Genomic DNA, 23627 nt, shown 5'->3' with positions numbered 1-23627 from the left:
TGAAGAGAATTGGATTAAACGTAGGCAGAGATCTTGTACACTCAATAGACTAATTTATTCTGAAACCATACGGTTGTGTCATTCGAATTCCACTCTAACAGTCGCAATTGAGATCCATTTATTATAAATTAGATCTCTAATAACTTAAAGTAGCTCAGTCTCTAACTCAATATCATCCAAAATCTTCAACATTGAAAACATGATTTATTTGTCGGTTTAAATCAACATTGATGTTGTGATCTTACCGGGAAAAGATGGCATTCTGATATCCAATATTTAAGACAAAATAAACATTTTAAAATTGGTACACAAATCGTATACCATAATGCGTTTCAGCGCTATTTGTAATAAGGGACTTGAAAAACGAGGCTAGGCATATTCCACAAGTCATGTCAAACGGTGACGCTATGTTCTTATCTGGAGAGCATGCCCAATAAATACTATCGGCGTAAACTGGAATAACCAGAAGCTAGAGATTGAAATTTGATTGAGAATACTGCCGTATTTCGCCAAACCTAACTGATTAGAAATTACAGTAAAAACAGAAATGATTGAATGTAAATCAATTTATATACATTCATATTACATTATTGTATGCGTTGCGACCCATTTGTGCCAATTTCTAGGTCCCAAATATTAGCGACTTAGCTCCTTTAAATACAGTTTTTAAATTCTTTATAAAGAAGAAATTAACCTCTAATAGATATAGAATTTAAAAGAAATACAAACCTTCCAAGAAAGCATATCCACAGCGGCTTATTTTGAGAGGCTAAATTTGATTCAGGTTCAGAAAACATCTTAGCTAACAATTTAGTAACATTCTTTCTTTCTGGTTCCTCATTACTCTGTAAATATATAAATAATTAATATTTAACTAGACACCACATCTCATATAACAAATATTTATTTTCTACTTATTTTATTCATGGCACACTTTCATTATAAACTTTTCAATTATCCAAACAGATCTGAAAGACAATATGAGGAAAACCTGCTTAAAATTGATATGGATCACCTGGCTACCACGGCCTCCATTAGGTAGGTATTATTTTTCATCTTAAGTTTTAGTGTCACATGCAGCCAAAGGTCATTTACTCAGTCAGGGTTAACATCGGGATAGTTCTAGCACTTAGTAATAATCTCCTTGCAAAAAGCATTGTCATTCCCTTTTTTTTTTTATATACAAGCAATATTTTATTCAGAATATCTGAATTGAATTGGGAACAGGCTTTTGCTGTCCGTTACAATAAATTGATGGTAGAGTACTTTAATATCTGGTCTGTATTTTACTGGATGGGTTAAACAATTTGGGAAAACTGTCTAAGGCAACACAAATAAAATAAGTTGTTTCTCGGGCACCGCCCGCACGCAAAATTGGTTGTGCGTGCGGCCTATTTATTAGTCTTGATGAAAAATAAAAAAATATGTAACGCCCGCCCGAACATCGATAAGCAAGTCATAAAAAGAATATGCCGCATGTATCTACATGCCCCATACGTGAATATCCATTCAAATGTATTAAACTGATTCAGATGTAAACGCTCATTTACGGGTCTTTTTTATTGATATCGAAAGAACCTCCATTTTTGTATCACATGATTTTAATTACCTCCCCTTGTGAACTAGAATTTGATTCGTGTTAAACACCGAAAGTCATTGACAACAATGCAATGTATTTCAATCATTCGATCTTAATCGGCTCATTATTGCCGGCTTCAGTCGGTCCATGTTTGAAAAAATCCTACTTATAAAACAATGAATCGTAGAACAGGTTAATTATTATAACTTGTGGCTACGAATACGATACGATGATAGTCACCATACCTTAGTCAGAATCTGGGTCATTAGCACATTTAACAGTAGTTTTGATAATCCGGAAAATAATAATTGGATTACACATTTGATGGTTTTACTGACCAGTTGTTAGTTAAATTTAAATAGTCATTCGATATAAACCCCAGATAGAACACCGAATATCCTGAGAAACACACCGAATATCCTGAGAAACAGTCATTTCCCGAATCCCGATGACACGTGACATGCATTGGTTGGAGTTAGGTCAATCATTATAAACCAGCGATACTAGATTTAGATCTAAGTGTCGTTTACCGTGATGATTATTTTTGATACACATGCTGACAGAGGCTTACTCTTTAAAATATTGTCGTTATTATGGACAGCTATTAATAGTCGTACGGAATTTTATTTTAAACCAATTTAAATTATGGTTGTCACCATTACCATTAGTAAGCTACATCACGTGAATTAAATATGGAAAATTATTTTCCTTTCAGTCAGTGTTCAGTGTTTGAGTAGACTTGATTTTTGGGTTTATGTTCTATAAGAATGTATAATATATAACTGAAAGCAAAACCGTAGACAAGTAATGACTTTCTCATTAAAAAAAAAAAAAATACAAGGCCACCCTCCCGCCCCAACAATTTTCAACAATAGCCAAATTTTATTTTGCACCATCCTCTAGCCAGAAATGAGGTAAAAAAAAAAATAAACCGCCCCCCCCCCCCCTACAGTTTCAGCTGTCAGTTGCCCGAGAAACAAGACATTTATTTTGTGTAGCCTAATAGATAGATTGAATAAACTGAGTGATGTACCTTGAGTTTAAACTCTAGCTGAGGTAAAACAGCCAGTAATACATTAGGTGATATCTGATTTAACTCATATATCAGATCATACAGATGATTCGACACATCACTTTTAGATGTCTTTCCTAACATCAATGTATTGTTGAAGAACTGAAATAAACAAAATACAAATACAAGTAAAAGAATATTCATGACATCAAATTGTTTTTGATGGAATATAAACTTTGCCTCTTTCAAGCATGCCTAACTTCATATTAAATGTAACAACCAGAAGACCTGAATGTTTGTATAATTCCTAGCAATTCAAAAAGATAAATTATCAAGAATAAAAAATGCATGGATGGATTACAACACGACTACTAGTCTACTACTATTGTTATAGAAACATACATTTCTTGACATTCATTACAAGAAGATAGGATTCTCATCAGTAGCATCTATACTTACAGCTTGTATGTAGGGTTCTATAGCATTACTCGTTCTTCTCAACAAATCTTTTGCCAGATTATAAGCACATTTATTCTGTGACTGAAAGTAAAAAGAAAAGTCACTTTAATTCACCCAAAACGGAACTAATAAATGATAATAAATCAAAGAGGGTTCAAATTAAATTCAATTTACATATAATAAAAACATGTATCTTAAAATACAACCAATACAATAAACACACTCAAAATTAATTTATTAATTACAAAAATTTAAAGTCAATGAATTCCCCAACTAGATTCCAGACAAATCTGTATAATGAAAACAAAACAATGTTAAAATTAACTGACTAGTGAAATTTAACTAATATTGTTTAGGCATAACACAATATAATTTGTATTAATTTGTATCTATGAAATCTCCTACCTTCTGTGGTTCCACGACATTGATTAATATAGTATCTAATAATTCAGGTGAAACAGAATCAGATTCGGATATCAAAGGTCCCATCATATCCAACATAAAATTCTTCACTTTATTCGAATGCTTATCACTAAAAAAATACACGTTTAAAGGGTATTAGGTAAGATTAGATAAAGAGCTGACAGTTCTCGCTATCATAGTTAAGTTAAAAAATAGAAAATGAAAACAGAATATGCTGAAAATTTCTGTCAAATTGCTTCAATCTGAACAGAGATATTAGCCATTCAATTTCAGACTAGCCTTGGTCGTTATTAATATGGTTGATACGATAATAAAAGTCTCGATCATCCATTTTTATGTTAAATCATCAATCAAAAATATATTCAAATCCACTTAATATCGTAGGCTAACGATGGCATCGAGAGTTGATTATGGTCTTGATAAGTTAATTTTTGTCTAATTAATAATTTAGATAACATTTTAGACCTAAAGAAAGAACTGCAATAGGCAGATTTAGCTCTTGCATAATGTATGTTTAAATAACTTATGCAAAATGACATTTACAAATAAAAATAAAAACTTTCAATTTAAATTCATCTAACTAGTTCCATTGAGCTAAACCCTCAAAGAGAAATAAAATGTTTAGAAGTCTTCAAATTGGCCACAGAGTGCTTTTTAATACAAACCCTAAATTTACTATTTTAATATTCTACATCATTTAAACATACATTATGCAAGAGCTAAATATGTCTATTGCAGGTCGTTCTTTAGGCCGGAAATGTTATATAAACTATTAGACATTTATTAACAAAACAAGACCATAATCGACTCTCGATGGCATCGGATACTCAAGATTTTAAATAGATTAAAACGGTTCGCCATTTAAAAATTTAATTTAAAAATGGAAAAGCGAGGCTGTCCCGATTATACCAGTGCTTTGGTAACCAATGTGCACACATCTTGTCAAAACTACAAACAATGATAACTTGGCTGAGAATGAAGTAATTTGAAAAAAATTTCAATATTTTCTTTTTTTTATCATCTATTTTTGAATTATTATAGTAAGGATGACCAACTCTTTATTAAACTCTTAGAGTCTTAACTAATGTATCTTTAATAGTTGAATGTAATTTGAATTACTTGACATGACCAATATAGAGACCAGGTTTGGTCAATTTTCAGATTTCTAGAAACTATAAATCTTTCCAATCAATATAATTTTGTTTGTTTTTGAATATTCAAAACTATTATTAAATAACACATACACAAAATTTGAATATACCATAACGTGCACAGCAGTAAAATGAAAGAGGTGAACTTTCAGAGAATTGAAGGAATTTAAAGATAAGAAGATTACCTGACAATTGAAAACATCAGTTTAAATAATGAACGGAATATCTCCTGATTATCTTCTAATTCTATACAAATATTAAACGATTTTACCCAAGCCAAATTCTGAAAGAAAAAAATAAAACAAATAAACATTTAGACGGTAAGGTGGGTTGGTTGATGCTTTAAGAATAAAATAGTTCTATATAGACAAAGACCTTTCCCTTTCAAACTCAACAGATAAAGAGGAACATGAATAGTTTTATTTGTGAGAGCAATAACCAAGATGTAAATTATTGTTCATAGAGTAATGAAATGAAATGAAACGGGGTTGGACGTCCTACTGTTCAACTCCAACTGGGCTAATGAAAACGGGCATACACCATACAGTGTGTTACGACGAGGGAAATTTTACCTACTCTTACTCTTATATCGAATACCAACTGCCAAGGGATCTTTTATGTGTACTCGGGACCCATCCAAATGACTAGACAGCCTTCCTTGTCAGGCCCTCTATCCTGCACCACTGACAAGAAGACCACGCCGGAAAATCGTGAACTTTCTCGGCCAACACCGGGAGTGAACCCGTGACCTCCAGGCTAGAGAGCCAGTGTCGTACCCACTTAGCCTCCTTGTTCATACAGACTCTGCATAATCTAAATTATGGACTTTCAGGCACTTCTTGGCTCATATGTAGTACATATAAATTACCCTAACATTTTTTGAGGCCTGCCTGTGTGAAATAAATGGTACTCAATAGAAAATAGTTATTTTGATGAGGATAGTCTTCCTTTTCTAGGACAAAAGGTTCACTAAAAGTAGGAGATTAAAAAGATCATAATTAATGCATTTAATAAAGGATTTTCATGTTTACAAAAGCTCAAACTATACAGCATCATGTAATGATATAATATTTCTTAAAATCAAACATTTGTTGTAGGTGTTAATTAAAAAACGTACCTCCAATAGATAAAAGTAACGTTTAAAAGAGGGAGATTCTGGATCTTCTAAACCACGTAGCTGTTTGATCAAAAAGAGAAATATTTCTTTTAACTGGTCGTTGTCGTTGAAAGGAGCCTCGGGAGCAAAAACACGGAACACGTCAGCAATACAACATGCAACCAACAGACGAACATCTTTGTTTTGATGATCTGTGAAAAATTCTGAAGCCAACATCAATGCAAGTCCTGAAAACTGTGCATTTTCATCTTGACTCATATCTTGAAATGCTCTTGCTAATAACTGAAATACACAAAATATTAGTGTAGTCTATTTTACAAATAAATTTTCTGATGAAATAAGAAAGGACAGATATCAGTATATATTGTACAAGTTGAATGTCTAAAATGAATACCACCATCAATCCAAAAATAGTAAATTCCATGATAAATTGGAAATTTGTCATCAAATGAAACGCTCTGCTGACAATATAAATATTACATGTTTATGATCAAAAGAAGTCTGTGCCACATACAATATTCGCTAAAATATTTGGTGGGCCTCTTTTTAATCCGAGGGATTTTGATTTCTTAAACATACATTATGCAAGAGCTAAATCTGCCTACTGCAGGTATTTCTTTAGGCCAGAAATGTTATCTAAATTATTAATTAGACATTAATTAACTTATCCAGACCATAATCAATTCTGGATGTCATTGCTAGCCTGCAATGTTTATTGGATTAGGTTCCGATTTCCTGTTCGACTTCCATCCATAATTTAATCGTGAAATGGATAATCGAGACTATGTTTTTTATCGTGCCGATTTAAGTAATGATAATCGAGGCTAGGCCGAAAATTCAATGGCTAAAATCTTGGTTCAGAGTGGATCAATTTGACTGAAATTTTCAGCAAATCCCCTTTACATTATCTAGTTTTTAACTATTATAGTGAGAACTGCCAGCTCTTTATCTAATCTCCCATAATGTATCTTTAATTGAATTTTAAATAATCAATCAAAAAATACTGAAAAAGGGTTTCTCATTTCAAAAAGACTTTTAACCCACATCAATTTTAAAAGACATGGATTACAGACAGTAGCCTCCACTGAGACTGCAATATAGGACAACATCAAGAAGTGGACATAAAAAATTTAGAAATTTAATGCAATGTACCTTGAGACGCTTAACTAACTCATCCTTACTGAGTTCTTCATTGATCTCTTTACAGCCAGGCGGATAGACCACCTTAGTGGACTTCCCAATAGCTTTACTACTCATACTTTATTGTTTACTGCATCTAGGATAAAAAAAAGTAAAAAATATATTAAAGATTTGCACAAAAAACAATATACATTTATAAAGGCCATAGTAGTCTTTTTGTTTTAGTCACAAATTTCAATAAAGTATAAACATTCAGTTATATTTTTTTTAAATAAGAGCTCTTGGGACAAAATGTTGTTAAAAGTGTGAATAATGAAACATTGATATGGTGCCCCACGATAAATAAATACTGGTATCTCCAAATAGTCCAACAATTATATCACAATATTTATATATGACAAGCCTTAACTTAGTTTCTCACATTTATAGTCTCTAAATGTTGTATTAAACAAGGTATAGCAATTTAAACATCAATTAAAAAAAAATAGACTGAAAAGGCAAAAGACGAGCGGCCATTACATCCGACCATTTCTTAGTGCAAAATAGGTTACTAAGTGTTAAAAGTAAGAATAATGAAACATATTGATATGGTGCCCAACGATAAATAAATACCGGTATCTCCAAACATTCCGACAGTTATACCACAATATTTATATATATAAACAAGTTTTAACTTTGTAAAAATATTCCAGTTTGTCAAAATTAAACCAATTTATACTTAATATATAGTTCCACGGAAGCCAAAGGTATCAAAGAAATCTAGCTGTTTTACCCTTTTTTCCTTGAAAGTGCAACAACAATATTGAGTAGCCTATAGTGAGAATGGATTCTGGTATATTCTTTTAGTACATTCTATCAGTTAAGTTTAGGACTTTCAATAATCGTAGATTTATCCCTGCGATATGCAATTAAACATACGTTTCTCTATTGTTTATTTGCAGGATAAATGAAAAGCTTATATCTGAATCTATCATTGAAGTTTATTTGGGCCTTGTCTGTCTGATTATTAGATGTTTCTAATAAAATGGCTTCACTTTAAGATATTTGCCTACTCAATTAATTTGTATATTACACATGTATGTAATAATCAATATCTTATAAAGGCCATTAATGACATATTTGATTTGGCTCTTCACATGATTTTCTTGTTAAAGTTACACAATTTGGGTCATTTTTCAACTTGAATACAAATGATTGGAATTAAGAGTAAGGTCCGTACTAGGCTTAGTTGGGTTCTGTAAATATTAATTCTGATTCTGAAGGATAGGAAGTGTCCTATGCTTATCACTGTTATTTTGTCTTATGTTATTTCAAAACGAAAAATTATGTTTGCATTGCAAACCCTGATTAAATCAATCGTCAGTGAAATTATAAATACCCGATTTTAATAAACACTTTCTGATTGTCTAGTTTTGACATTATTCAAACGGGGTCCAGTCAACGTCCTTGCTCTTTTAAACGTGGATATCCACGAAAAGAGTTCACAGATTTATTACTACCGGTGATGATACAAAAGTAATAAAAGGTTTGTAACAAAGAACACAAGTTATATATAGGTTCATCATGTTGATCAACAAACACAGAAATTTCAGCCGCCATGATGGATTGGATTTATCGGGAGTTTCTTTAGCAAGTTACCTGTATCGCCTGCTTTAATGAATATATGTGACCTAAGTTTATAAGCCTGATGTCATTCAACGTTTGGTTTATATACGGTAAATATTCCTGTCCCGTAAATCAATTTGACCTTTGTTGACATGCACAAAATAACAAATATTTAGGAGTTTGTAGCAGGAAACGGCGCGAAAGGGCACTATACTGTTTCTGACCAAATATTCAGCCGTACGATTTGATTGGTTGAATAAATTTGTCAGAAAGTCTTTACTTTATTTTCTCTTTATGTATTTAGTCTATATCGTATTATGTCCAACCATATTAACTAATTGACTGGGTGTTGATATCGATTTATAATCATGGAAATTATTTGTAATCTATTTGGTTTTAGTGATAACTCTAAATTAACTCCTGGGAATAAAATAAGCAAAACCAATCAAAACGCCCCTCTCATGCATGTTAGGCAAAGACGAGTGCGCATAAAATATGCGCAGAGTTACAAAAATAGTCAACACGTAAAGAAGTGCACCTCAGGACAATAACAATCCTTGAAAAGTTGTAAATGTCAATCACTAACGATTTGTCAGGTTCTATTCATTCTATAAGAAATGCTTGTAGTTATCTACAGAAATGTCAAAACATCAACGGAATCGAAGTTCAAGCCCTCAAAAGAAAGTCAAAGGCCCCATACCAATCGTTTTGGACAAGTCGCCAACGAAAAAAGAACAGATTCAAATGTTACAAACCGTGAAGGAAATGTTTGACGGTCAGATAGATCCAGATGTTATCCAAATGGTGCTAATAGAAAAATCATGGATAGGTAAGTATTTTTTTAATGGTTTAATCATGGGCACAAGGCCCATGTTTTAATCACAATCCAACTTACGACTTTACGTTCCTTTTGTTTGACATTGGAACAGAAATTCATAAAAATAAAAGAATTACAAAGTGTCAAATGTGTCAATCTGCATCTTCATCAATGAACTGATAGGCCTATTATTTATTGTGAAATCAAATAACACTGATTTTATAATCACTACATTTGCCAGTGATAAATTTGGACAACCTCAGATATTTAATACTCTATACTATACAGATTGTAGGGGCTTATATGGAAACTGATAACGATTAATAATTTGGGGTAATTTATTTTTAACAGTGGAAGAAGCAGTGGAATTTTTATCTTCTATGGTACCATTAAGTGACAAGCCAGTGAAAACTAGCTCCTTGTCAGAACTTGATTTGATAGCCTTCAGTTTACTTGATACTGTTGAACCAACAAGTGAAGTAGTCAAAAGTCAGCAACAGATTCTGGATAGTGTAGAGACGACAGTAGCATCATCAGCTGTAAATGAATCACTTCCTAATCAAGATGTTGTTGTAATGACCACAGCGACAAATAGAGAAGAAAAAATTAAAAGTCATAAAAATGTTGCTTTAACATCCATAGCAAAATCCTCCATGGGTTCTTCGAATAATACTACTACTCCTGTAAAAAAAGAAAATAGAAAAATGAAGGAGAAAACCCCAACACATGCATCAGATCATGTTAAGAAATTACCCCAAAAGTTTATAAAATCACATGTCAAGGGAAATAACTCTTCAATCACTCCCAAATCAATGTCCAGCAATGACTCCAGGGAGACAGAGTCATCTTCTTTAGGTACTTCCATGACACAAGTGTGTGATGCCAAAGAAGATCAGACGAAAGTTGAAATTCAGAATGGTTTTAATTTTGATGCCTTTAATAAATTTATCCCACAATCAAACTCTGTCACAGAAGATTCTTTGCAGTCTTATATGGCCTTATATGGTGGATCATTTGGGTTATCGAGCGAAGTTTTAAATGCATCTGCTACATGTACATTGACTGAACCACTGGTTAATCATCTTTCACATGTAAATACATGTACTAGTATAGACAAACAGCAGACTGAAAACCGTCAGATAACAGATGCAGATAAATGTGGACCAGATGACACCTGTCACATCATTCACGATAATTACACATGTAAATCTAGGCCAAATACTTGTGACGATAATGGCAAAGATTTCATCAGCTCAAAACCAATCCTTGGTGAATTATCTAAAGGTCATATTAAAAAGACAAAAGGTCAACATGCACATTTAAATATTGTTAAAAACAGAGATAAAACATTGAGGGAAGTGACAAATACCCAATTTAAAAAGGATTGTGACCAAACTAAAAGTAGTCATTCTACAATCATGGATGATAGCAGTATTGTTATGGCTTATAAACATTTACCAGTATCCACTTCAACTTCTGTTACATATGATCGTTTGAAAGATATGATGGGAAACACAAAGTATGAAACATCAAATACATCTGTTAATACTAACTGCGATACAACAGATCTAAAGCAACTTTCTCCACAAGCACCAGTTTTTGTTCCTCAGCAGCCGGGACTACACTGTGATAAGTTGGAATCAAGTTCTTATCTTGGAGAACCCTTTTTTATGATGCCTAAGGGACCCCATTTTTCTACACCTCATCAAAGATCAACCACTTCTCCCAGACCATCTACATCCAACCGTATAAGACCAAAACTACCCCAACAATTGCATTATGGTCAGAGATATCCCCATGTTCCTTTTCCAAGGATGCCATATATTCCAAAAACCATGCCAAAAATATCGGAAGACGGTTTTGTGAGAGTGGTCAACAAACATGCCTATCATCATATGAACAATAAGAAGGTTTTATCACCAAGGGAGTTGTTGAGTAATTATTTAAAAGAAGGAAAGTTAGTCCTTGTTTTATTACGAGGATTACCTGGAAGTGGCAAGTCACATTTAGCAAGGTAGAGCCTAATGTTTATATATCTTGACAAGCTATGAATTGAAGGCCCTCTTTTAAAGTTAAAATACACACAAACAAAAATTCCAAAATATCAAGAAATACATGTATATACATGTACATGTATATGTTCAAAACAAAACCATCTTGCAGTCACTTGTACTTATTAATTTCTTGAAACAACATATAGTTCACAAATATTCCAAAAATGAAAACTTTTAGAGAATCCCAAAAGCTATCCACATTTTTCAACCCGTTATTATTTCAAGCTGATCATCTTATTTGCATTTTTCAGACAAGACCTAATTCTCAACAGCTAAATCCATGCTAAAATCTACTAAACAAATTTATTATTTAACATTTGATTTAGAAAACAAAATTAAAATATCAACAGTAGATAATCTCCCAACTTGGATTTAATCAGATTAAAAAGATTTGATACAATTTCATTGTTGACATATAGTCTATTCAGTTCTGATCACCTCTATCATGTGAATACTGGGATACAGTAAAAACCATGTCTACTTTAACCTTAGTGTAGGGTACTTTAATTGAATTTCTTATTACAGCGTATAATTTGTCTTAAGAATTGTTTGTTTATATATTATAGAGAGATTAAAGGTAACGGTATAATACTATCAACAGATGATTATTTTATACAAGATGGTATCTATATGTTTGAACCTAATGACCTCCCTACAGCTCATATATGGAATAGACAGAGGGGTTAGTTTTGATACATCTAAAACAATATCTAGCTATTTCAAGTCTGGAAACTTAAAACACCTGTCACAATATCAGGCACTACTTATTCAAACTTTTTTTGGCACAAAACGTCTGGTGTCGTTTATTTTGTCGGGCACAGATTTGTCTTTTTTCAGCCTTTTATTGATATTTTTAAATAGTAAATTTCAAAATCTCAAGTACATGTACATGTACTCATGTACTTCATTTAACAGGTACGTTATACATCCAAAATCAGTATTTCCAGGTTTGTACATGTATTATATCCCTTTAATATAACTTATAACATGTACATGAATGTTAAAAACTCCTGGATGATAAATAGGAATGATATACATTTTATACATTAAACCCAACACAACTATAAACATCCCAAGAACACATCTCAACTATTAATGACAGTTTACAATTAGCATTATAGACATTTAGCTTGATATACATGTACTTCCACAACCCTTTATTTTCGAAGGATGCTTATATGTATTTACAACTCTTGTGAAACAATCAAGAACCCAAAGAAAACCCTAAAGTTTAGGCAGGTGACATTACTTCTTGTCACATATAAGTGTGGGGAACTCTTGTCATACGCTAGACATCAGAGGTTAGATACATACTTACTACATGTATATCAGGAAAATGCATATGCATGGGATATGAATATTTAAATGTTGTTATTTATGATATATAAGATTAATTAAATGATATGTTTTTCAGCTATAAATGCCATGGAAGCTGGTACCAATCCTGTTATTATAGATAATACTAATACCAAGATATGGGAGATGAAACCTTATGCTAAATCTGTAAGTATATTGACCACATTTTTAAAATAAAATTATAAAAATGTATAAAGTTACGATTTTAAGTTTATTTATTAATTTACTGTACACACATTTATTTTGGCTTGTGTTACATCCTTCCTGAAATAGAAAATATGCTTTCAACATTGAAGTGAATGTTACATGTACATACAGTTTCAATGGCTGATGCAACTTTCATTTTATGTTACTCCAAATTGTGAAATGCATCTTTAGTATTGAAATATATATCTAGTCAATTTATTCATTTATACAGATTCAAATATTACCAATGACAGTTTTTCTAGTTAAATCTGTAATGTTTTATTAATTTTAGGCATTACAGAATGGATATAATATTGTTATAATGGAACCAGATACACCATGGAAATTTAAAGCCAGAGAATTACAAGCGTAAGTTTATTAACATACCATATGATATTACACCAATAGATGGTTTAGCTATATAAAGGAAAATTTGATGAGAAAATATCAATTAACTAGGTCATCTAGTGTAGTCTGAATACTGTATTCCTGTTACCCTACCAATCCGTAGGTTACAGGCAATTCCTATTCTCCTACCGAAGAAAGAAATCCATCCTGTCAACCACAGGTTTAGTAGACAATTGTTTGTGCAGGTCAAAGTTCACAGCTAGTTATCAGCTTGTCAAGAGATCAGCTATGGCATGTAAAATATAGATTATAGGTATTAGGTACAACACACATCCGTTATCTATAGCTAAGTGAAGCCTTATTCATAATTGTGGTATTTTTAGATTTGACAAATTTTGGTTGAGTTGGCGATCATCCTACCGCTATTCAGTGTTCCTCAACCAGGATGAACCCTGTTGATTTTAAGTAATCTCAGAGATATATTATTTGTCCAGAAAAGCTTGTGAAGTACATGTACATGTATAGAATTCTTAACTATAAACTTAAGTCATTCGGTCATAGATGCTTCTCATACATTGTACTAAACCCATGGAATTTATTACCTTTGACCATAAAGAATCCACAATCTAACATAACATAACATAACATAACGATTAAATCCACAATCTCTTGGCTGTTTTAAGAAGCAGTTTAAGACCTATCTTGTTTGACTGCTTATTAACATTAACTGTGTTTTTATCTTGTGATAAGCGGAGAGCTAAATGCATCTTGAGCATTTACTTTAATGGATCTGTATGCAATATAAGAACTATTATCATCATCATCATCGACGGATGCTAGATCCTTATTAAATTTGGTCAACATCCAAGTTTTCCTTTGGATAGCTGTTGAGACATAGCTACTATGTGGCCATACATGTATTTCCATGCTTTGTGTGGATATCTATTAAATTTTAAAGATGTTTAAGGTCTTTTTAAAACATATGTTTAAATTTTCAGGAAAAATATACATGGAGTGAGTAAGGATGTTATACATAAAATGAAAGATAGATATGACAAGAATGTCACTGTTGAACAACTTTTATCTACTAATACAGATAGGTAGATTTTACTTTTATTTTATCAACTGTTCTTTATGGCAAGGAAGGTGGTTACTTCTTTTGGATTGATGTTATAATGTGGACCCATATTGAAAGCTAACATCTCATTGACTATTTTGAAATATTCTGGACATAGTGCTACGTGTATGTCTTTTTTCCCTTTGCAATTCTAGATGTTGGTCAACATTGGATAGTTAAAAACATGTAAAAACTTACTCTCTTTGTGTACATGGTGACTAAAATTTCTGCCTGAACCCCTTTTTTTTACTGGGTTTCCCAATCAGGTGAACTACTTTGCGTTGTCATATAAAGTAAATGCAGTATGATGGTTCACCTTTGTATACAAAAATAATTTTTCTTATCAATTACCGAATTGATACACACATTTAACCAAGTGTTTTCAGTTTTAGAATGAGTATAACCCAATTTTACTTCATTGTTACCCTTTAACTTTACAACAAAGAGCAGTTCTTTAAAGCAGCATCCCCTTGATCCCACTTGAAAAATTGTAATAATAATCTGTTATTTGTGGCTTAGAATATGTGTAAGAGGTTCTAGAAATTAAGGAAATAGACTTTGAGTCTTATTCTGCTATTTTGTACCATTTTCAAAAAATCCTTGGACTTGGGTTATTATCGAGAATCCTGACAATACAAATTGTAACTTAGGTGATGTATCCCACAATGTTCTAGTCTTTAACATCTATTGATTTATAATGATTGTTTTTTATTGTTTGTTTTCAGATCTATTCCAACTCAGTTAAAATCACAAGGAGAAAAGACAATACAGCCACAGATGGTGAAAGAAGAGGAAATGAACAAAACTCTACATGTCCTAAAGAAGGGAAATAACAATAATTCTGTGTTGGAAAAAAATTTTGATGATACAGGTCTTATCTCTGATATCAAAAGAGAAAGTGTTGAAGATTCTGAAGAATCATTGCAAAACAATCAAGAAAAAGTTGACTCTAATAAGACTAATAATTCATGTCACATAAAACCGAAAACAGAAATGACTGAGATTAGTCAACTGCATTTGACTAGTGATTTGTTTTGGTCCAATCCAACAGATACAAATACCTCTGTTAAACCACTTAGCCCAAAACCTAAAAGAAATAAAAGAGTGCGAAATAAGTCATCTGAAAATTCTCAAACAGATGGAACAACTGAATCTACAGACATTAAAGTTGAAAAATCAGAAAATAATTGTAATGATTTTAATCAAAATTTCCAGTCCATTAAAAAAGAAAAAGATATTGTTTTAAATGATAGTTGGAATATGGATAAACTAATTTTAAACCCTTCCGCGGATGATAAACAGATTTCTGAAAAGATTGACCCAGTCCGATCAATACATAAAGTCAATAAAGAAAGTGGAACAAATGAGTTTCACGATACTGTTTTAGGCCCTGATCTTATTAATACAGAGGGGGGTTGTGATGTTGCAAATACAGTTTCTATAGAAAAACAAAACCAATTTGCTGCAGAAGTTTCTGAAACTTTAAAAGAAAGTGAAAAAAAGGATATGGAATTCCTTGACAAGGAAGGAAAAGGAGATGGTGGAGATGTTGATAAGAAAGATTTAGTGTCTTTGGTGATTGATAGTTCTGGTAAAAGTGACAACACATCCGATTCAGCATCTGCTAGCAACTCGCCAAAACCAAAATCTAGAAAAAAGAGAAAAAATCGTGTTGCCCTTATTGATAAAGAATTGAAAAATAAATTTAAATCACAAACTTGGAATAGTTTTGCTATTGATGAAAACCAGAACACTTCAATAGTTATACCTCTTGTGTCAGACGTCAAAAAAGAAACCATCGAAACTTGTGATGCTTCAACACATACTGATGGTTCACATTTAGATGAATCGAAAAAAGATTTTCTAAAGACAATGTTTGTAAAAAGTCGTGATATCAACGAATTAACACCTATCAGAGAAAATTCTTCTGTTAATAAAAGAGTAAATAAACTTGACCGGGGCTGCAACACGGACAATATTTTATCTTATCTACAGCCTAATTTAGACTTTTTACGCAACAGTTTCCCAGATTTATCTGAGATGTCAAGGCAAGAGGTCTTGGAAATGTGTCATAATGATGTGGAATGGGCTATTAATTTGATTTTAGATTGTGATTCTTTGTCTTTGACATCTTGCGATAAAGAAGAAATTGCAACAGAAATGCTCAAGCTTAGTAAAAGTGTTTCTTTATCAAGGTCGGACGATACCCAGCATGCCGAAAATATAAATGCTACTTCTCCTACATCTCTCTTCGATATTTGTAGAAAAAATATTAAATTATATAAACTCGAAACAAATGAAATTCAGAATGATTTAATCAGAAATGGCATGAAAAGATTAGAACAGATTGAAACTCATGGACTAAAAAGAATGAGAAGTGTTTCACAGGACGATGTTGATAATGATCTTTTTAAAGGTGCATCAGGACGATGGATTAATAAAACGATAGTACAAAACCCTGATTACTATACTTCAATGAGTTATTTTTTGAATGAAGATAGATTACAGTGTGAAGGGGTGCTTGAATCAACAAACGATCTTGAAATGCTTGCCGAATATGATGATAGCTCTAATGATTCTAATGAGGAATATGTTAATGAGATTCAAGGTCAAAGGTTGACATTTGGAAATGAATCTTCAAGTTCACCTCTTAAAACTAGTAACTTGCAACATCTTGAACAGTTGACTGGAAAGTGCTCAATCGATATTAATTCAGAAAAAGACTTTGTTTCTACTAGTAATAGTGCTGTGACAGAAAATAGTTCTGTATGTGTAGATAGTATTAATACACAGAACCAATCAAAAACTAGTAATGATAAAGCTGAGATTAGTTTACCAATGGTTGATGATATTGGAACTGAATTATCTATATCATTATCATCAGATTTTGTACATCAATTAGAACAATTATTTGGCCACATAATACCAGCTCACTCAAAATCAAAATCAGGTGAGAATTAGATATGGATGTTTGTAATAAATTTTGATGTAAGTTCCGTGCGCATTTAGAGTGACCCATTTTGTATGTAAAAGAAGGAAAATTCTTAAAAGATAATTGTAGAAAAGTTTTGTGCCTCACTTAAATTGACAATAAGCTACATGTATACTGGGGTAGCTACACACTTGGGTACCATGCAAATCAATTTTTGTTGTATTTTATCTGTAATGCAATTAAATTATGATTTATTTAGTTAATTTTCACGAATATGTTAAAATTTTCCCTTTGAATTATTTTACAGAAGATCAGGAAGTATTTTTAGATCTAAAGGCAGCTAAACAAATTCATCGATGTTTGAAATCTACAATAGCAAATGGCAGCATAGAGAAAAAAAGGCAGCTTATGAATGGTGAGTATAGTTAAGTTTAAGCATTTAGGACATCTAAACCAATAAATTTAAACTTATTTTACTATATCTGACACCCTTTTTTCTACAAGATATTTCATATTGACAAATCCCTGTAATATTACATTGTCTTTGTTTGCAATTTCATCATACTGGGCGACCAATCAAAGTTGTCAATACATTTGATGTTGAAAGTATTGTTAAACAAATACCCATTGCATGAAAGAAAAAAAAACAAGGGTAAAATAAAGGCAATTTTGAGAGAGATACATGTATTAGCGGGAATGAGTGAATGAAATAACAAAACAATGAAGCAAGCGATTCCCCCAACAATGAAATAATCCAGCTTACCTTTAAATTTAAAACCAATTAAACTTTATTTCTATAGATGAAGCATTAGCTAGAATAATACAAGAAGATGAGGATAAAAAAACAGATAATACTAAAAGGAAAATAAAGCGTAAAAATAAAGGTGTATCATTGGGTGATATTATACAAGAAGAACTAGATCGACAAGTGGTTAGAGAAAAACATGTAAGTTATAAATTACAATCTTATACAATAAATGATCCACATACTGGTCACGCCGAACAAAATTATATAGACAGCCTTAAAAACTTCTGATCATCATTGGCATTTTTGGAACAATATCCAATTTTTCAAGGGATAATACATGCTAAAATGTATCTAAATTGATTGTTTTACATTTAATAAAAAAACCAGAATATCAATGGCAGATAATATCCTGGTTGATTCAATTAAATTGCAAAGAGGCCCTTCAAATAGCTTTACTCAGTACTTTCAGGTGCAGCTAAAATAACCGATTGAGCCAAAATGAATTTTAAACAGAATATTAAATAATATGCCCCTTTCATATGCTCCATATATTAACAAATCGTCAACATTATCATGGTCAGCCAACATTATCATGATCAGCCGGTCAACATTATCGTGATCAGCCAACATTATCATGATCAGCCAGTCAACATTATGATCAGCCAGCCAACATTATCATGATCAGCCAGCCAACATTATTATCATGATCAGCCAGCCAACATTATTATCATGATCGGGGTGTAGAATAGTTGCTTGTCTAAATATAAATACATTTATAATTTCATTTCTTCAGCTAAAGTATTTAGAATCTACAGGAGACCACATTGCCATAGCAACAAAATTAAAAAGACAGAAACTGTTAGAAAAGTTCCCAGGTCTAGAAGAAGGGCTTTTTGAAGAAATATTTCAAGCTAATGGGTAGGGATTTTTTTTATGTAATCTAAATGTTTTCTAAGAAGAAATTTTGGTTTCCATTTGAAAAATTAAAAGTTCATTTTATTGTATATGCTTAGAGACACAATTTGAAAGTTCTTTTGTATTCTTTTGAATTTAATTGAGTATTCCTTAGGATTTAAAAGCAATCTTTGCACTGTAAGCCTTTATTAAAGAAGAGACTGTTGGGTTTTTTTATACAGATATAGTTATGAAGATACAGATACAGCTATTAAATCTGTTATTGGTCCAGTGATGACACCAGGAGCTGAAGAAGAATATTACAAAAAACTTATAGATGAAGCTAAACAAAAAAGTCTGCTAGATTTGGTAGGATATGATGATATTGATTGACATTAAAATTTATTATGACATTTGCACAAGTTGTGTTGTGAAACAAAAATATCATGAAGAGGGAAGACATGCTTCACATTTTGTTCCCCAATCCTGATTCAATTAGAAATATAATGTTGTTATAAATTAGGGTTAATTTCATTTATACACCTTTACCAAAACAATATTTGTATTTTTTAACCCTCTACTACCAAGATTTGCATGCAAAATATGTAGAACATTTTTCAAGGCCCCCTTTCAAATTCTTCTAGACCCACTCCAAACCCAGATAGTTTTTCACAAGGCTAAACATAAAAGTATCTCTTGCCCAAGATAATTTATATTTTATTCTCTTTCTAGTTGGAGACACCATCATATAAACAAGTCCAGCATCGTGAATATCAAACGTTTGATTCGGATGATGTAAATTACCAGGAGCTTCGAGGTGAAGCCAATCTTCATCATATGCTCCGACAAAATTGTTTTATAAAAGCTAAAGAAGCCTTTCAACGTGGTATGCCAGAAGTCTCATCATTCTATGCACAACAGGTGAGCTATAAAAATCTTTAACCTGATATAATTAATTTAGCTGTCATGCAAATCTTGCTTTGTGATAGCTAGTGCTGTTGCTATTCAGTGATGCATATTTTTGTGATAGTGCTGTTATCATTCAGTGATGCATATATTTAATAGATGGTGATCGTGTTATTCATTGATGAATATATTTGATAGATAGTGCTGTTATTCAGTGATGCATATATTTAATAGATGGTGATGGTGTTATTCATTGATGAATATATTAGATAGACAGTGCTGTTATTCAGCGATGCATATATTTAATGACACAAAGTTCAAGTGCTTTTAATAATTTACATAATTCTCTATTACAGGGCCATCTTCATAGCACTAAAGTCAAAGAAGCAAATAAGAGAGCTTCACAAAAGATATTAGATATGAGGTATATAATAATTCTACACTATTATCTACATACAATTAAATAATGTTTATTTCAGTGGTTAGGTTAGGGAGAATGTCAGATGTTGTCTTTTGGCATACAAATTAGTAGTTGTTAGCTGGTCATCCTTGATTGACTATTTAAATAATTCAAAGTAAAACTTCAAAGACAGCATATCATAGAAAGAGGGGTGACCCTAGGAGAGGGACTATTATTGTTGATACATGTAGTATTAGTCAGAATAAATATGGTCACATTTAGTATTGTTATTTTGTAGACGAAGTGAAGTACAAGATGGTATGACATTAGATTTACATGGATTCCATGTGGACGAAGCTATATCAGCTCTCAATAAAGTTATAGCTCAGAAAGAAAGAGGTAAATATTTACACGAATTGAAACCTTGGAGCAAACAATCTGATTGAGTAGATGAGGCATTGATCAATGGTTGAGTAGATGAGGCATTGATCAATTTGCATTTTAGAAATGGATCATTCTGTTAAATGTTCAAGGTGACAAAAGATGTATCATATAAACACTGCTAAAATGTTTTCTCATCCATAATTTGAATAAATATAAATTTCTAATATTATATTTTTATAGAGAATTTTTTGAGACCTGAAAGAAGACGCACCCATTTCTTCGTTATAACAGGTCGAGGTTTAAATAGTCGAGGTGGTGTAGCTAAAATACGACCAGCTATAATCAACTTTTTATCGTCCAATAACTTCAGGTAAGTTTCTCGAAACACAAAAGTTTAAATTTCATTCAGGAAAAATTAATGTTTCTACAAAGAAATTTATTGGTTGTATCAGCCGAATGGTTAAGACATGCACGTTTTTGGATCACACGGTCTGTCATTAAGTCAAGTGGTGTGGTTTTGATTCCCCACTTCTACCTGACATGGGTTTTCTGTGGGTCCTCTAGTTTCCTCCCACTGCTAAATACCCCTACGCGCAAAAGAATTAGTGAAATAAAATTGAAGAATATGTTAGCCCCGAAATGACCTAGTTTCTGTCTCTTTACGATAGCACATCCAACATGTGTGTTTAAAAGGTTTCCCATGATCGAAACAATTTCAATACAAGATAAGAAATAAAATATTAAGAATCTGCAACAGCTTAACTTCTCCTTTAATATTGTCTCTGAATGTTACTTTCAACTTATTGGTATTTATATTTAACTAATGCCATGGGGGTTTATTATATGTTGCAGGTATGCAGAAGAGAAACCAGGATTTTTTCGAATTCAATTAAGAGATAAGAATTTATAAACAATATAAGAGTTTTTGAAATTAGTTATTTGCCAAGTTACTATGTATTGGAATGCTGCATTTAGTTCCAGTTGACAAATCATGAAAAGCAGCTTTTGCAGCATTCAGGTTTCCTAGTTCGAAAATGCGGAAATAAAATGTACTCCAAGTTGACCTCACCCCAAGGAAAGATGGAGTGTAGTTGTTTTGGAGCTTAGGACTCGATAATTGGATGTTAGTGATCATGTGCCACAGGTGCACCTCTACCCTACTATTTTTGTTGTTTTATACATAGGTATTATTCAATAAGTTAAAAAATTCGGAAATGTTGATTTGTTGTTCCTGTCACAGAAATGATGGGTACAGTATGGTGGCCCATGGTCGCAATAGTGTTTTGGGGTTATTTTTTGTATTTCATTTAAAGTAATAAAAAATATTAGTAAAAAAAAAAAGAGAAACCAAAAATTTTTTATTTCTTTTTAAATTTACAATAAAGAAATCTTTTAAAATTTAAAATAAAGAAAAGAAAAGAAATAAAATTTTAAATGAAAAACAAAAAATAATTCCAGACATGGCCTGTGGTCGCAATAGCGTTTTGAGTATCCAGACCCAGTATACAGCAAGACTAGAGCGACCAGAAATACTTTGTGGCCCATTGTTGCAGTAGTGTCTTGATTAAATTATATATAGATTTATTTTAGATTTTTAAAAGATTTTTATTTTAAATTTTACAGATTTTTTTTTTCTTATTTTTTATTACTTTAAATGAAATACAAAAAAAATAACCCAAAAATGCTATTGCGAACATGCGTCTCCATTGTACAGGCAGAAATATAAACACTGCCAAATTGTTTATTTATTGTATATATTTGTTAATATGTTGATTTTAATCCATTGACATGCTTTTATTTTATTAATAATGACAAACTTAAATGGCAAAGAATTTAAATATATTTTCATCCTCAACTTTTAATGGACATAATTTAATGTATGACTTGTTGGTTTAGTTTGAAAGAACAAGCACTACCGTAATAATTAGTTCTGATTAATGGCCATTTTTACCGAAATTGGTCTTACAGATATATCTACGCACACTATTTGAAGAGTCTTGTAAGATTATTTTTGTGATGTCATTAATAATGGAATTCAATTATTTATTTTGAGGATTCTGTTATACTTTTGTAAATATCGACTTGTGTCAGTTAAATTCATAATGTAAAAATGTTGTTTAATGTATATATTTGTTAATAAAATATTATTTTTATTTGACAAATATTTATTTTTATTTGACAAATATTTATTTTTATTTGACAAATATTTATTTTTATCCTTTGTTAATAAATAAAATGCAATATAAATTCTTTTTTTTAGATCACTTTTTTAAAAGTAAGCAACAAACATATCAGTTTCTCTTTAATACATGTATCAATCCCGTTGGACAAACAAATTTTTATTTGCCTGTTCTCTTGGGCCACTGTACTTTCTAGCCGAAGGTTTTAGCTGAAGACACATACATGTAATTTTTAACTTTCGATCAGAGAAGTGTGCAATGCAATGCTAGATTCAAGTAGATCCTTAATAAAACGACCATTCTAGTTAAGTTTTCCCATTTGCATTTTCTTAACACTTCTAAATCTAATTTGAAGGGGTATTTCAAACATCATAAAGATTATCATCAAGAATTATTTCTTGCTTTGACAATACTGAGAACAATCTGAATAGTTCCCATAAACCAATACGGTTAAATATAAAGAAAAGGAGAGCTGTCAAAAAGCAGAATAAATAAATTTAAAAGACCTTTGCTACATGTATGGTTTGATCCACATCATCAAAGTTATTGTTACTGACAAGTAGAGAGCCGTGACTTGCAAATGAGGCCATCTTTATTTATCAAATACTATATTTAAATGCAGTTCCCAATAAACATCAAATGTTCATACAAATCATGTATCCTCAGACAAGGTGCCATTGTTCAGTATGATACCCAGGGTATAGATATTTAGGTTTGAACTAACATCCTCCAATTACAACTCTGTTGTCAATAACCAGTTTCCTGTATTTGTGTCATATTCAGAACATGAGCTGAACAACCACAGCAAATTTCTTTACT

At 31.7% G+C, this 23627-nt stretch overlaps 2 protein-coding genes across 4 annotated transcripts in view; one reads left to right on the top strand and one right to left on the bottom strand.

The window, feature by feature from the left end:
- Positions 1 to 8760, bottom strand: part of LOC126830146 (sister chromatid cohesion protein PDS5 homolog B) — a 35495-nt gene extending 26735 nt beyond the window's left edge. For 2 of the 3 annotated variants that reach the window (XM_050560419.2, XM_050560421.2), the window contains exons 1-8: positions 8520 to 8760; positions 6894 to 7017; positions 5742 to 6023; positions 4810 to 4907; positions 3456 to 3582; positions 3051 to 3131; positions 2613 to 2753; positions 730 to 845 (exon numbers count right to left, since the gene is read on the bottom strand). In XM_050560419.2, the coding sequence (XP_050416376.1) occupies positions 730 to 845; positions 2613 to 2753; positions 3051 to 3131; positions 3456 to 3582; positions 4810 to 4907; positions 5742 to 6023; positions 6894 to 6998 (950 nt within the window). In that variant the 5' untranslated portion in view covers positions 6999 to 7017; positions 8520 to 8760. The remainder of the gene's footprint in view (positions 1 to 729; positions 846 to 2612; positions 2754 to 3050; positions 3132 to 3455; positions 3583 to 4809; positions 4908 to 5741; positions 6024 to 6893; positions 7018 to 8519) is intronic. The other variant, XM_050560418.2, reaches the window with a different exon arrangement.
- A 240-nt stretch (positions 8761 to 9000) lies between these two features.
- LOC126830144 (uncharacterized) lies at positions 9001 to 22790 on the top strand. The gene is made up of 16 exons (XM_050560416.1): positions 9001 to 9315; positions 9655 to 11317; positions 11924 to 12039; positions 12772 to 12860; positions 13192 to 13268; positions 14246 to 14347; positions 15090 to 17314; positions 17604 to 17711; positions 18097 to 18242; positions 18838 to 18962; positions 19181 to 19307; positions 19671 to 19859; positions 20201 to 20268; positions 20543 to 20643; positions 20869 to 20998; positions 21481 to 22790. Exons 1-16 carry the CDS (start codon positions 9126 to 9128, stop codon positions 21536 to 21538), a joined length of 5514 nt encoding a protein of 1837 aa, XP_050416373.1. The 5' UTR covers positions 9001 to 9125; the 3' UTR covers positions 21539 to 22790.
- The last annotated feature ends 837 nt before the right edge of the window (positions 22791 to 23627 follow it).

The sequence above is a fragment of the Patella vulgata genome, chromosome 8 (assembly GCF_932274485.2).
Source record: "Patella vulgata chromosome 8, xgPatVulg1.2, whole genome shotgun sequence".
Taxonomy (NCBI): Eukaryota; Metazoa; Mollusca; class Gastropoda; family Patellidae; genus Patella; species Patella vulgata.
This window is presented reverse-complemented; position numbering and strand designations above follow the sequence as displayed.